The 13556-nt window shown below is 40.0% G+C and overlaps 1 protein-coding gene and 1 long non-coding RNA gene across 9 annotated transcripts in view; one reads left to right on the forward strand and one right to left on the reverse strand.

Annotated features, from left to right (window-relative positions):
* Positions 1–1785: 1785 nt before the first annotated feature.
* enah (ENAH actin regulator) overlaps positions 1786–13556 on the reverse strand; it is a 145750-nt gene continuing 133979 nt past the window's right edge. For 5 of the 7 annotated variants that reach the window (XM_080881733.1, XM_080881732.1, XM_080881734.1 and 2 more), the window contains 6 exons: positions 11702–11753; positions 11467–11533; positions 10394–10441; positions 7798–7882; positions 6948–7005; positions 1786–6336 (listed from right to left, as the gene is read on the reverse strand). In XM_080881733.1, coding sequence (XP_080737859.1) covers positions 6299–6336; positions 6948–7005; positions 7798–7882; positions 10394–10441; positions 11467–11533; positions 11702–11753 — 348 coding nt within the window. In that variant the 3' untranslated portion in view covers positions 1786–6298. The remainder of the gene's footprint in view (positions 6337–6947; positions 7006–7797; positions 7883–10393; positions 10442–11466; positions 11534–11701; positions 11754–13556) is intronic. The other 2 variants (XM_080881737.1, XM_080881735.1) reach the window with 1 other exon arrangement.
* LOC308396441 lies at positions 6337–13141 on the forward strand. 2 transcript variants are annotated; one of them, XR_013971566.1, is made up of 3 exons: positions 6337–6440; positions 12275–12397; positions 12595–13141. It is a non-coding gene; the product is annotated as an uncharacterized lncRNA (long non-coding RNA). The 2 variants fall into 2 exon arrangements; XR_013971567.1 differs by lacking the exon at positions 6337–6440 and adding an exon at positions 7892–9282.

The raw sequence follows: 13556 nt of genomic DNA on the forward strand, positions 1-13556 counted from the left end.
AAACTGGAGTGAAAACTATTTTTATTTTTAAAACAGCCTGTCCAGTTTAAAGTAAATTTCTTGCACCTGTTTAAATATCTGCCAGATTAAAGAGAGTTGATTACAGTATGCTGGACTGAGTATTTCATATGTATGTATGTATGTGTGCTGAGGAAGATTGCCCCAAACAATGGTAGTGAAGTGAAGCAGAAATGGTGTCTGACAGCAGAAGAGCATGACTTATTTGCATGGGGGAACCTGACAGTTGACACATTATTGGCACCTGCCGCTCAAAGCTAAAGCTCATTAAGACAATAAGAGGAAGAGGGCTTGATTTCGAAAATTCAAACTCGCCAATCAAGTCACAGCATCAGTGTTGTCTCATCTTCCTCGTCCTCATCTCTGCAGCTCGGGGTGTTTTCCTGTCTTAGTGCAGCTTTCGCCACAGCACGGCTCCTCTGTGGCTGCAAGTCAAAGCAAACCTCAAATGAACTGCAGATGCACTGGCACAGAGCGCTGTATGCTCCACCCACAGGAAGCATGGCTGTGTATGTTGTAAGGTGAAGCTGCACAGGAACCAATAAAAGAGGTTTATTCTCTAAACCAGGACTCTTGGTGTAACCCAGAAAATGTATGAAGTTATTAAACTCCATAATCAAGTACCATATACCATAATCAAGATGAACTCTGATAACTAGACGCCTCTGCAAGTAACTAACAACAATCCCAAAAACGTGATTTTGCACTTAAAAAAAAACTTTAAAAAGATGTGAAGGAGCCACATCTTGCAAAGAGTTTCATTGTAAACATTTTCCTTTGACACAAGAAAAACCACAACTTGCAGTGTTAGGTTAAACTTTTAGTCTTGAGATTCCTGTGGCCATCCTTTCACGCAGCAGCAGTTTGACTGAGCTCACAGATGTCAGTGGCACTACAAGGAAGAAAATGTGCACAACATGCAAGCTTTCGATAAGTGAGCTCATTTTTAGTTAGTTTCCCCTCTTCCTGTTCACATCTGCTCAGTGTGCACGTGAGACAACGTAGAGCAGTCAGACATTATGTCACTTGACAGGCTGTGAAATGGTGTGCAGCAACAGATCTGGGAGGAGAAAAAGGAGATCGAATGCTGATTTCTGACCAAGTAGTTGGAATCTGCTCATTTCCACTTCCATGTTTCCATTGTTGAACTGCATTAAGATTAGTTTTGTATAAGTTGTTGTTTTATCATAAACTGGGCTTTGGTACTTTATTCCTCTCGAGCCGTGAAACGAGCCGTTTCAGCCAAAGTCTTTGTAGAATAAGAAGCATTTATTGGGGCGATTATTCTAAAATTTATTTCAAGTAACTTTTATTTCAGTGCATGTACAGGATCACCAGGCCAAACTGATAAAAACTGCTTTCAAAGGTGTGCTGACTCAGGCCACCCTCATTAAGTCTGTTTCGGATTGTTTGGTGGGACACATTCACAGTGTCCTGCTGAAGGTCATTTTGTAGCTGTGGCAGTGCTCACCCTGTTCCTTCATGTATATCAGTATAATCTTGACTTGAAGTTGACCCATTAGAGCATTAACTTAAATGTTCCCATTCAATTTTCCTGTTGACTCCTGGGGGAGCATAGGTCCGCAACAACCCCACGCCAACGGACTCTGTTCTGGGCTGCTCTCTTTAGCTGGGTCCACGTCATTCCGACGGCCTTCGCTTCGCTCTCGACAGATCTTCTCCACATCTGTTTGGGTCTCCCCACAAAATGTTCCCATTAAACAGTGAAAAATAGTTGAAATCAGTGATCATTTAAAAAGAAATCAGTTCTAGTATTGTATTGCAATTTTTATTTCATTTGCTCAAACAAAAACAATATGTTAGCATGTAAGAAAAGACTAGACATGAGAACAGTATGGTACATTTCAGATGATAAAAGAATACGTCTGGAAACCCCTCTACAAAACTTACTTCAGTCAGTCATCTCTGCCATTATTCCCACAAATTCACAACTTCCATTCCCTCAGCTGGATTTACAAAGTGTTTCCATCATTGAGCAGACCTCACAGCCAAAACCAAAACGTTTTTTTTTTCCCAATCAGAGATTTCCAAGCATGTAAAGAAAGCTAAGCTGCTGAACACAAAGAGTTTCTGTGACATTTAAAATGGCATGAGGGAACACAGAACACTGCAGCCAGACTCATTGGGACTTCCAAACAGGGCTTCAGGTTTACAAAAAACTAAATCACACACACTGAAGATCATCTTTGAACCCTCGTAGGCCTTGTGTATCAAAGTTTGATTGTACTTCTGAGCTGTAAGAGAAGCAGCTTCACAGCTGCATGGAAAGAAGTCATGAGTTATGTTGAAAGCAAACAGAAAAACACTTTGTTTTCTTGGAGGGAACAGTACCAAAGTGATTGAAACTCTCCCTTTAAAATCAACTTGACCATGATGAACAAAGAAAGAAACTGCAGATGATCATAATGACAGTCCCATAGATATTATTACTAGTCAACTTTAAATCTTTGACATATTAAATGCAACTTCGGAACAAGGCACAAACTACACAGCTCCACAAAAGAGAAACTTTTCTTGATCAAAACATTTCCACTTCCATTGTGACATGTTTCTGCTTTTGACAAAATCATTAAAACCTAAAATAAAAAGGCGACTTTTCTGAGATTGATCATGTTTAGCAGGAGACCGTCAGGGTTAAAATCCTTTGGTGAGAGAGCCACAATGTTGGTGACAGAGGCTCTGAGCGACAGCTGTCACGGTGGATTGCTTTGTTTGTGTGTGGGTTTTTTTGTCTTAAAGTGCAATCGATGCTGTGTAAACACTCTTGGTGAATGAGTTGATGAAACAGCCTTTTTTTAAGTGGATAAACCTAAACTGTCTCGAAAAAAACATTCCTCCATGGATCACACCATGTCCACACATGAACTGAAACTGCTTTCATATTGTGTTCACAGTATTTTCGAACCAATCTCAAACTGATGACTGTAACTGAAGAGGAAAATGACATTTCTCAAGTGTGTGATGCCTGATCTTATGTAGCAAAGCTATAACATCAAAGCCCTTAAACAGTTGTGTAGAATGAGATCCACCAGAGGCGCCAACATCCACTGAAAGACATGATTATCAAGCCATCTGTTGGGTTAAGTAGTATAAAAACTGTGGTGATAAGAACAACAACAACAACAAATTAGCCAGTTAACCCAAAGATTCTTCTAAAGGGGGCATGGCCACATATTTTACACACAGTTTGTTAGACGTGCCATTAGAATTTTGAAGATGGTGTAATGGTTTCTTTGGTCTGGTAGGAATTTCAAAATTCTTCCTCATGAATTCATAATCAGGTCCTCATGGTCATCTCAGCCTGCACTACAAAGCAAATCTGGCATTACAATGTTGGAAGTGTGCCCTTTAGATTCATCATGCAGGTAGCTGGTTCATCGAAACTTAAGGCTTCACTCGCACTTAATTTTTCAAGTGCCAGCTAATGACATCATTTGCGAGGCAATGAAACCATCATGAAAAAAAAAAAAAAAAGAGTTGCTTGTGCAATCTGCATATTTGCAAAGTTGCACAGAGATAGCTAGTTTAGTTTAGTTAAGCTGCATTAGCCTGCCTTGTGAGTGAATAGTTGTTGTCAATATGACGGTAGTGTCTGCAAAGATATGTCCCCAAAGGACACGAACAGCCACTGTCTGGCACTAAAGCAACCTCTCCACATACGAATACTGCCTCACTGAGGCTAATGGAGTTAGCAGTTAGCGTTATCTAAGTTAGCCGCCTGTCACCAACTTCTACAGAAATGAGTAATTGCTTCACTTTGATCCCAAACAGCATGTTTCACTGGTCTGCTGCTCTTTTGGGATATTTACATCATTTTGCTTGCTACCAGCAGCACTGAAACATGTGCACAATATGGCTGGCAGGTGCTAACAAGTTTTAGCAGCCCTCTCAACAGCACACAACTAGCAAAGAATCACCAAGCCAGATGAGCACTTGATGTTACCCCTATTCAAAGTGAAAAACGGGTGAGAATGTTGGAAATGTGACAGGTGCCCAAGGGAGCTAGCATTAGCTGTCACTAACTTAAGTAAACTAGTGATTACTCAGTGCAATTATCAGCTTTTCCATTTGATGTTAAATTACAGGCTGAACAAGCTTGTTTGCTCAGGCGTTTTTAGAATGTAATCGAAACATCGCAAGCGACACACTGCATCCAAGATTGTGTGGGCAACACAAAATGTCACAAGTGAGAGTTGGAGTCCAGAGAGACGAAACCTGAAATGTGTGTGGGATTGCTGCCTAGGAGTGACCTGTGGAGATGGTATGCTGCTGCTTTTTAAGATCCCATTCTGATGCTTGCAATATACACTAAAGACGCTCACGTTAAAACGTCACCCCCTCTTGAATGCTTAAATTGGCTCCTGCAGAGCACACTGTGGCTGTTAGCTAGCCAAGAAACTCGATTACGTTTTGGAAATGGCCACTCTTCAGGATCTCATTCAGACAACAAGAGTACAGAACCATACCACAGACTTTCATCCATTGCCTCAACCTGTTGCGTTGTATCTTGAAGCTTTGTTGGGACATCAGTCTCTCAGCTCCAAACATCTCTCTCTTTTACTGATTGTACTTTAAGCACTGAAGCTAAAGACATGCTGAAAGTGACAGTTCTATCTTATATCATAGCATGATAGGGGTAAATACAGTTTGTCATTTTAAGGATTTGACAGCAGCAGGAGAAAAAGGCAAAGAAAAAAAATGACACGGTAAGCACTGGTGAAAGAATGAATGGCACATTCATGTCCTTGCATGGACACAATCTCTTAGATTTTTGGGTTATCCGGTGCACCTTTTGAAAAAAAGTTTAATTTTATAAATGTTTTGAAATGAAAACAGAACAAACACCCCCCCTCCAAAAAAACCCAACAAAAAAACAAAACTAATAATAAAGTTCACCTCCAATGTGGCTACAGATACAGTATCCTAGGATTTATAGAAGAAAAATTCTGAGTGTGTTGTGATATAGAAATGAATTCCATGAAATGATGTCTTACAGTGTTGCGCTGTTATTCAATCACATCAGCTTTCAGCTTTACAGAAAGGTGGTGGTGACACAGTAACATCCAACAGGGGCCCAGAAGAGCCCCCCCGCAAAAAAAAAAAAAAAAGGAGACACTGAAATGTTTGGTGGTGTTTAGGAGCAGGGCTGTAAAAATAGATGCTACACTTATTGCTTGTATTAAAACTTGTGACGGGTAATGTAAATTCGTGGCAGACCTGTGACCTTCGCCGTACTAAGAAAACAAACATGCTAAAACAAAAAAACCCCACAACAGACTGAGAAGGATGGATGATAGAGACTCGTTAAATCAAGGGAAGGGGAACACCTATCTATACGTCTGGTCGAGGCGCATGGCAGGTGAATCAGCACTTCTGTTCAACAGGTAATGTTTGGTAGAGAGCTACAGGCAGCTACACCCCTCAGTGTCTCATCCACCTGCCGCTCGACGACAGAAAAATGACAAAAACGCTCGCTTTGGGAGGGAAACGGTGCCTCTGATGATGACTTCACAGATGAAGAGACGGGCCAGGGAGCATCCTGTATAAAGACTGGATTATTGAGCTACTCATATGGCCGTAGATCCACACTGAAACAGACGTTGGTGGAGAGATTTTATTTGTTTTGTCTAACTTTTTCTCTCTTTTGTATATGTTCAGGTTAAAATAGTATTTGAGGAAGACGAGCTTTACAGTGTCCTGCAGTGTTAGCCTCCACCAGAGACTGTCAGTCCTTCATACGCAAACACACGCTACCCCTATGGCATTATGGGAGAAAAGTTTTTAAGTTTCCATCCTTCGGCTCTCTGCACACTCTTGATAAAACTTTTGACAGTGAGCAACTTGTGGTTAATGCAGTATCACAGAAGAGTTCACTATTGGATTTATTTTCTTCTTATAGGAGGACAAACAGAGAGGAGCCATCTTTGCATAAAGACTTTCGCTCCTCTGTCCTCCAGGATGCCCTCAGCAGGAAGGCGAGGGGAGAGAGGGGGTTGTGAGATGGGGCAGTGGGAATACGAGGCTTTGCAGAATGGATTCTGTGAGTCACAGCTATCAAAGGCTACAAATCTCCTACCACCACCAGCCTGTCTGACACTGCTCCGCACCAGATAATGTCCTCTCTGTGTGGTAAAATGATTTTTGTCGTAATCGCCACCGTTTTTTGTTGTTTTCCATTGTTATATTGTCATGTCTTTAAGTTGACCGGTGTTGTCTGTCGGTTCTTGTGTGTGTTTCTGAACGGGGAAGTCAGATTCCTCTATGCTGTGCTGGACCTACCCAGCTCCTCCCGGATTGCTGAAACACAGAACAAAGACACGGCCACATTCTTAACGTGGATCACAATAAACTAAGCCAACAACTGCAGTTCCTGTAACACTCACTCAAGGCTGGCTTCAAGGGTGAGTCAGTTTCCCCATGTTAAAATACCCAACTTTCGGTGAATCTTTGTAGAAGTGAAAGAATTGGAGCAAAGAGTTATGAACCACCACACTTCTCCAGCGTGTTTGTGCTGTTGGCACCTATTATAGCAATGCCAATAGAATTTAAAAAGTATGAGCTCCTTTGAATGTACACACCCAAGAAGATGATGCTCCAGTCGTGGTGAATGAAATTATAGTATTTTAGTTGTCAGTCAATTAAAACTAACAAGCAGATATCTGTATCCTTACATCACACTAGGTACACTGCAAAACACTGCTAACCAAACTTGCTAGCTTGCTAACTTGCTTAATGGACAAGTTAGACCTTCTTGTCAAAATATGATCACTTCTGGCTCTCACAAAATAAAAAAAAAAAGTTTTTAAACAAAGTGTCCAGAAACCATTACTGCACTGTCGTGTTTAGTATGGACTCACTACAAAGCCTTGCTGGTCTTTCTGTAGGATGACTAAAGTGGTGATAATTACCATCAATGAGCTCTTCTTTTAGTTTTGACAGCTCCTTCCTCATCTCATCAAGAATGTCCTAAAAAAAAAAAAAAAAAAAAAAGTCACATTTTCATATAAACATGATAAATGTCATTAGACCTCAGAGACGAGCTTGTCTTGTGCAATTGTTAATTTTGCCCCCCCCCCCTTTCCTTCTTTTACTGTGGGTATGCATCCTGGCAACTGGTAAAAGAAGCTCCCATCTCAACTTTACATAGTAGCTAATCCCTTCTTAGGTAATCTCTGTGGGATTAGAGCTAAAGACTTACTTAATGACACCAAGATGCAAACAAAGTGACATACACAGTATGGAAGGCGTACTAAAATGATGAGCCTCAAGTTTGACCTATAACTTAACCCAGGCTTACTCAGTGAGACAGTGAGTGTGGTGAGTGGGTCTGTGGGCTGTCACGTCTGTGGCCAGTTGTAGTGACAGATATGCAGAACTCTGACAGACTCTTTACTTATCTAAGAGGCTCATTCACAAGGTCAGAGGGAGGAGCTGCCTTCTAACAGGACTGCACACACCCACACTACCACGCACTGAACTACTAACAGGGCTGCATAAATAATGAAGAAACACAGACCAAGGTCAATAGACGCTCCAGTTCCAAGTTCCATTTTACTTTTATTTTACAACAACAGCACTATACAGCTGACTTGCTTTAATATGAAAACTTTGTGGAGCAATATTGATATTGTCGGGCGACTTTTGGGCCACAAGGAAAAGAAATTCAGTCACCATATACTGCAACAACCTGAAAACCACAATCACAGTATCAAAGGGAATATGCAGAAATAAAATCTGTGTCTAAAAATGTCTACTTACCTGTTTCAATCTATCATAGTCAACAGCTTCTGTTGGCACACCATTGGCACTTAAGGATGCAGTAGGTGTAGGAGTGGATTTAGGTCTATGAGAAAAGACAAAGAGCATAAAAACTACTTGTAAGATCATAAAGCAACACCAGCTACTATGTGATTTATGAGTAATAAATGGAGGTTTTGAGCTCAGTAAAATCATTTAAACCACACAATCTGCCCTCCTACAAGAATGCTGACTCTTGTTTAGCTGCTTGTAAAGCAACTTGAGTAAATTACACCATGAGAGAAAACAGCAGTCGAATAAATATGTCTCAAACTGTATTTGAATCTATTTTATAGAGGAGGAACCATAAATAGTTGAGAGGATAACAAATAAAAACAAATCCGATGTAATATTTGACTTCATTTACATGACAATAAACTCTGCAATCAAACTTGTCTGTCACCACAGGCAGGAGATTTATTAGTATGCTGAACTGCACACTGAGCATTTTCTCTTTTGTGTTAGTCCGATATAAAATGCACATAAACACAATTAGCAGCCAAATCCTGGTCGATGCATGCACAAACATTGGATACTGTACACAGAGACATGCAAGGGAATACACAGAAAAGCAAACACACAGTTCTCAGCCACCTATCAAACTGAAATAAAGAGGGGGCAGGTCCAGTTCATGAAATATACTATAATTATATGGAAACTGGATATTAGACTATGCAGTATGGATAGTTTAATATCCATACTGTGAATACACCAAAATATTAAATTCCTTATTAATTCACTAGCACGTTCTGATATGACACAGACTCAGTATTAAGAAGCTGGCAGGTTAAATACTGGGTGCACTGGATATTTGTCTTCTCACATGTTCCTCTGTCAGCTGATGTCTAGGAGAGTTAAGGGCGTGACATAGTCACTCATACCAGATATCCCAAGAATGTGGTTGAGCTGAAGCTTCTCTGGAAAGAATAATAGTATAAAATTCACTGTGGAGAACTGAAAAACTTATAAAAAGGTTATTGCTTCCAGAAGACATTCCCTTACTTTTCCCACAGCTCTGGAAATATTGAATGTGTCCGTTACAAAATAAAGCAACCTCTGTTTGTCTAGACAGAGATTAGACCACATTCGTAACAGTGCAAATACACTTTACTACCCCTGTCTTTTTAAGGAGGAAACCTGAGGTGTGGCACAACTTCCCTGGACCCCCCCCACACACACACACACACACTTAAAGGAAGGAGGAGGATACCAGTAATTAAGAGAAGGCTGGTATTGCCCCATACACCATGTGAGGGACAAAAAACATTCAGAGCAGCCAGTTACTTTCAAGATAGGACACGTGACAGGAATGAGAAGTGAAGGAAAAGGAAGTGACCTAAACAGCAGGTCATTAGGTAGCTATGGGACTGGGAAAAATTCGGAAACAGATTGTGGTGTGTTTGTGTTCCTTTTCATGCTGGTCTCAGAACAGAAGAAATGGTGAAGGTAAGAAACAGACTGAGGAAGATAAATCAGTGCGCACACATTATACAACATTTACACAATAATTAAAAAAAAATATTAAAGCAAACAAATTAGTGTTTTGCAGATGATTTGGTGTATGTGTATATTGTGATTTACCTGCCCAAATGCTGCCCATCACACAGTAATACAAAATATAAAAAAAATATATATAAAAAGTAGCTACCCCTGGCTGTAGCTCAGGTAATACACACCACTACCTGAGCTACAGATACACATTCACATCGGGATGTGAATGTGTATGAATGTTATATAGGGAGCACTTAACAGTTTAGAAAAAGTGTTTGTGTGAATGGGTGAATGAACGAGTTGTATAAAGCGCTTTGACTGCTCAGAGTAGAAAAGCGATATATAAGAACCAGTCCATTTACCATAACAGTAAAAGTCAACGTTTTTCTGGTCAGATCAACAAAAAGCTCCGTGCAACACTACAGGGTCTGACAAGTGACAATCTGCTCAGCTCAGCTCTCTGTGGGCTGCATATGAAAGTCAATTTTATTAAGCTGGAATCAAAAACACCCATCTGGTCTTCTCTCTTGTGTACACACACACACACACACACACACACACACACACACACACACACACTTATCTGTCAGAGCCTGCTGGAACTGTTCTGGCTCTTCAAAGATAATACTCTGCCAAGTCTACTCTACACTGGGTGGACACACATTTTTGTGTTGGTCTGTATGATAGGGTGGGTGTACAGTATGTGACGGACACATATGGATTTCCCCATTTAAAATAAATTAAGTTCTGAGAGCAGCGGGCACACAGCATGCAAACACAATGACTAGATTATATTAGAAACCCATCATCCAGACGCACACTGATTTAGAACACACAAATTGGACCAAATGGCACGTATTAAACAACAGACGAGCAGTCCCGGCCCCCTACAAGACTGATAAATGTAGTAAAGAACACAAAGACGGCACACGATTCAGTCCAAACATCCAAGCACTTCGAAAGAACTCCTCTCCAACCAAATCGTCACAGCAAACCTCAACTTTAAAGGAAGTTTGATTTGAAGAAAAAAAGGTTCTCTCAAACTTTTCAGGGCTTTTCGCTCTACCTGTTGGAGGAATCTGCTCCCATGGGATTCCTCCACGGAGACTCTCGTCTGTGTGAGCAGCAGAAACACTGACTTTACAAATTACAGTGTAAAACCTATATATGTACTGCAAAACGCCAGCCTAATGGGAAGGCTTCTGTTAATAAGTGGTTGTGTAGATGTAAGAAAATACCTGGTAAAACCCTGATATAAGTTATGTTTACTTAAAGTTTCTTGTGGAGTTCCACAAGGTTCAATACTCGGCCCCCAAACTGTTTATACTATATAGATGATATCTTATTTGTTACATGTGTGGTGATGTCACTTATTTCAATTACTTTCTGCTGTTGTGGAAAAAGTCTGAAACAGCTTCTCATTTCTGTGTAAAGGAAATTAAAATGTACTATAATTCAGTGATAAAGTATATTTAAAAAACAAAACAACAACAACAAAAAAAAAACAAAAAAAACAAAACAAAACAGAAAACCCAGAAACATGTGGAACCGCCTTTGGGTGAAAAGTTCTGAGTTTGATCCTTTTTTGTATCTAATCTGATTCATAACTGTTGTTGTTCAGGCTAATATTAGTTAATGCTAGCATGCCTGCTAACACAGATGAAGTATATTTTTTGATACATAAAATATGGTCTTGCATGGTTAAGGTTGACTAATTCATCCACCACACACCTTCATCTGGTTATGGATGTACACCATTTTTATTATTTGGGTCACTACTGTGTATGAAAATATGTGGTAAGGATGCCATTACATTCTCACCCGTTCATTCTCACACACACGCTGGTGGTCTTATGAATCTGCACATAAAGGCCAGGATAAGCTTTAGTGGTGTTAGCCAGCACTAAACGGCCCCAGCAATGCATCATGCTAAAGCTAGTTGATGCTTATGCTTCAATATATCCTTGTATAGTTTCAGAGGCTAGGAAATCATGTTTAGCTGTGTCACACTGCCATTCAGTTAGGAAATGATCGGCATTCATATCCTGGGTGAACTTAATAAACAAAAATTTAATTTAGAACATAAATGTACTTGTAATAAACAAACATTTCAAATGGAGATGCAGGAAGACACTGTACCTTCCAATAACTGGAGATTTGCTACCATTCATGGTGTTTGTTCTTTCCCATGGCTTCCTGGGCATGTCTGGAAAACAGAAAACAAAATATAAGAAATACTGAAACCAAACATGAACCGACATTAAGATCAGTATGCCTATAACCTAACGAGATTAAAGCTAGCTGTAAACCTTGTCACCAGTTTCAGGAAGATGCTCGTTAACTGCTAATGCTGTTGTCTTCATTTAACACTCACCTGGTGTGCTACAAGCTGACACTTTAGGGGTCGTATTTATCTCACCCTCCTCCTATTGGGCACACAGAAACAAGGTTTAATGAGTCACAATAAGGATCAAGAACAGGTCTTGTGATGGAGTGTCTACACAGAATCACAGACATCTTTTAAACAAATTTAATCTGTAACACCAACACAAACTCAGAATTTTATCCTGTCTTCCTTCTTTCACCCCAACCAATCGCAGCAGATAGCTGCCCCTCCCTGAGCCTGGTTCTGCTGGAGATTTCTTCCTGTTGAAAGGGAGCTTTTCCTTCCCACTGTTGCCAAAGTGCTTGCTCATAGGGGGTCGTCTGATTGTTGGCGTTTTCTCTGTATGTATTATTGTAGGGTCTACCTTACAAAATAAAGCACCTTGAGGCGACTGGTGTTGGGATTTGGTGCTGTATAAATAAAATTGGATTGAAGGTTATAAGAAGTTGTGAACTTGAGTAGTAGCATGCGTATTAGCAGTGCTGTCTATTCTGAAATAGGCTTGTTTCCTTAGTTTTTCAGTTGTCAGTAGTCTTATATCAGTGGGGTCATGTGTTGCAGGAAGTTCTCTCTAGATGACCTGCTGACAAACTTCATGATCTATTGGACCTCTGGCTGCATTATCTCCTCCATGAGGTTCTACAAGGAAAACTTTGGCCAAGGTCTTGATGCTCCACATGCAAAGTAAGTGAGAACAAATGCCAAATTCCCATAAAGCACATCAGCAACATCTTATTGGTTGAAAGGTGTTTGTTGTTAACAGTCTTCAACAGCTCTGTGCCACCCAACTTTGTCATTTAAAAACCTAATTTTGAAATATTCAGAATGACTTGTTTAGTAAAATCTAATGCTGATTCACAACTGTCACCGTCTCCTCCCAGGATACCAGTCTATGTCCCCACGGGTTTCGCCTGCTTCCCCAACGAGTTGATGCACACGCCCAGGCTGTGGGTCAAACAGAAGTACCGTGCCAAAGTGCTTGCTCATAGGGGGTCACATGATTGTTGGGTTTTTCTCTCTGTGTATTATTGTAGGATCTACCTTACAATATAAAGCGCATTGAGGCAACTGTTGTGATTTGGTGCTGTATAAATAAAACTGAATTGAATTATTCATTTTATATTAAACCAAAAACCTTTGCGATCAAGACAAAATAACAGAGTGCAGAAATTAAATGTTGTCAACTGACCAAAAAAACAAAAAACAAAAACGCTCCCTTAAAAACTGACCACATATCTAGAGGCACAAGTTTGGAAAGCTAGAACGTGGCTGTTGCTATATGCAGGTAGAAAGCACTAGATGATTTGTAATTATAAGCAAGAAGTTGACTCTTAAATGCCTTTAAATACCTGTGCGCAAAACATTCATATTGGCCTCCCTACTTCCACTGCCCTTATTAAGCCTGGCAGAACCATGACCAAAGCTTAAAAAAACAACAAACCCCCCCCCAAAAAAAACAAAAAAACAAAACAGGAAACTAAATCAAACAAACATAAAAAACCCCCTAAAAGGCTAGATTTTCTCCATAGAATCATGTATAAGTAATTAATATAATACTCTAGGAATAGAAAATAGTATGGAAAATGTTCAATGTTCAGCTAGAATTCAACCATGTCAAGTGCTATTTAAATAGTGATTGGTTTATATCTTTATTAATATATCCACAACTCAAAACACTATTTTCTGCAATTTAGGTAAGTACTTTATGACATATGTCAATAGTAACAGACAGGTATGTAGAACATGACATCCTCTAAAGACATACAGACTTTCATATCGAAAGTACTCAGTGATCAAGGAGTGAAAATACTCTGAAATAACCAAAGCACACTGAGGAGCTATC

The sequence above is a fragment of the Rhamphochromis sp. 'chilingali' genome (assembly GCF_963969265.1).
Source record: "Rhamphochromis sp. 'chilingali' genome assembly, chromosome: 5".
Lineage (NCBI taxonomy): Eukaryota > Metazoa > Chordata > Actinopteri > Cichliformes > Cichlidae > Rhamphochromis > Rhamphochromis sp. 'chilingali'.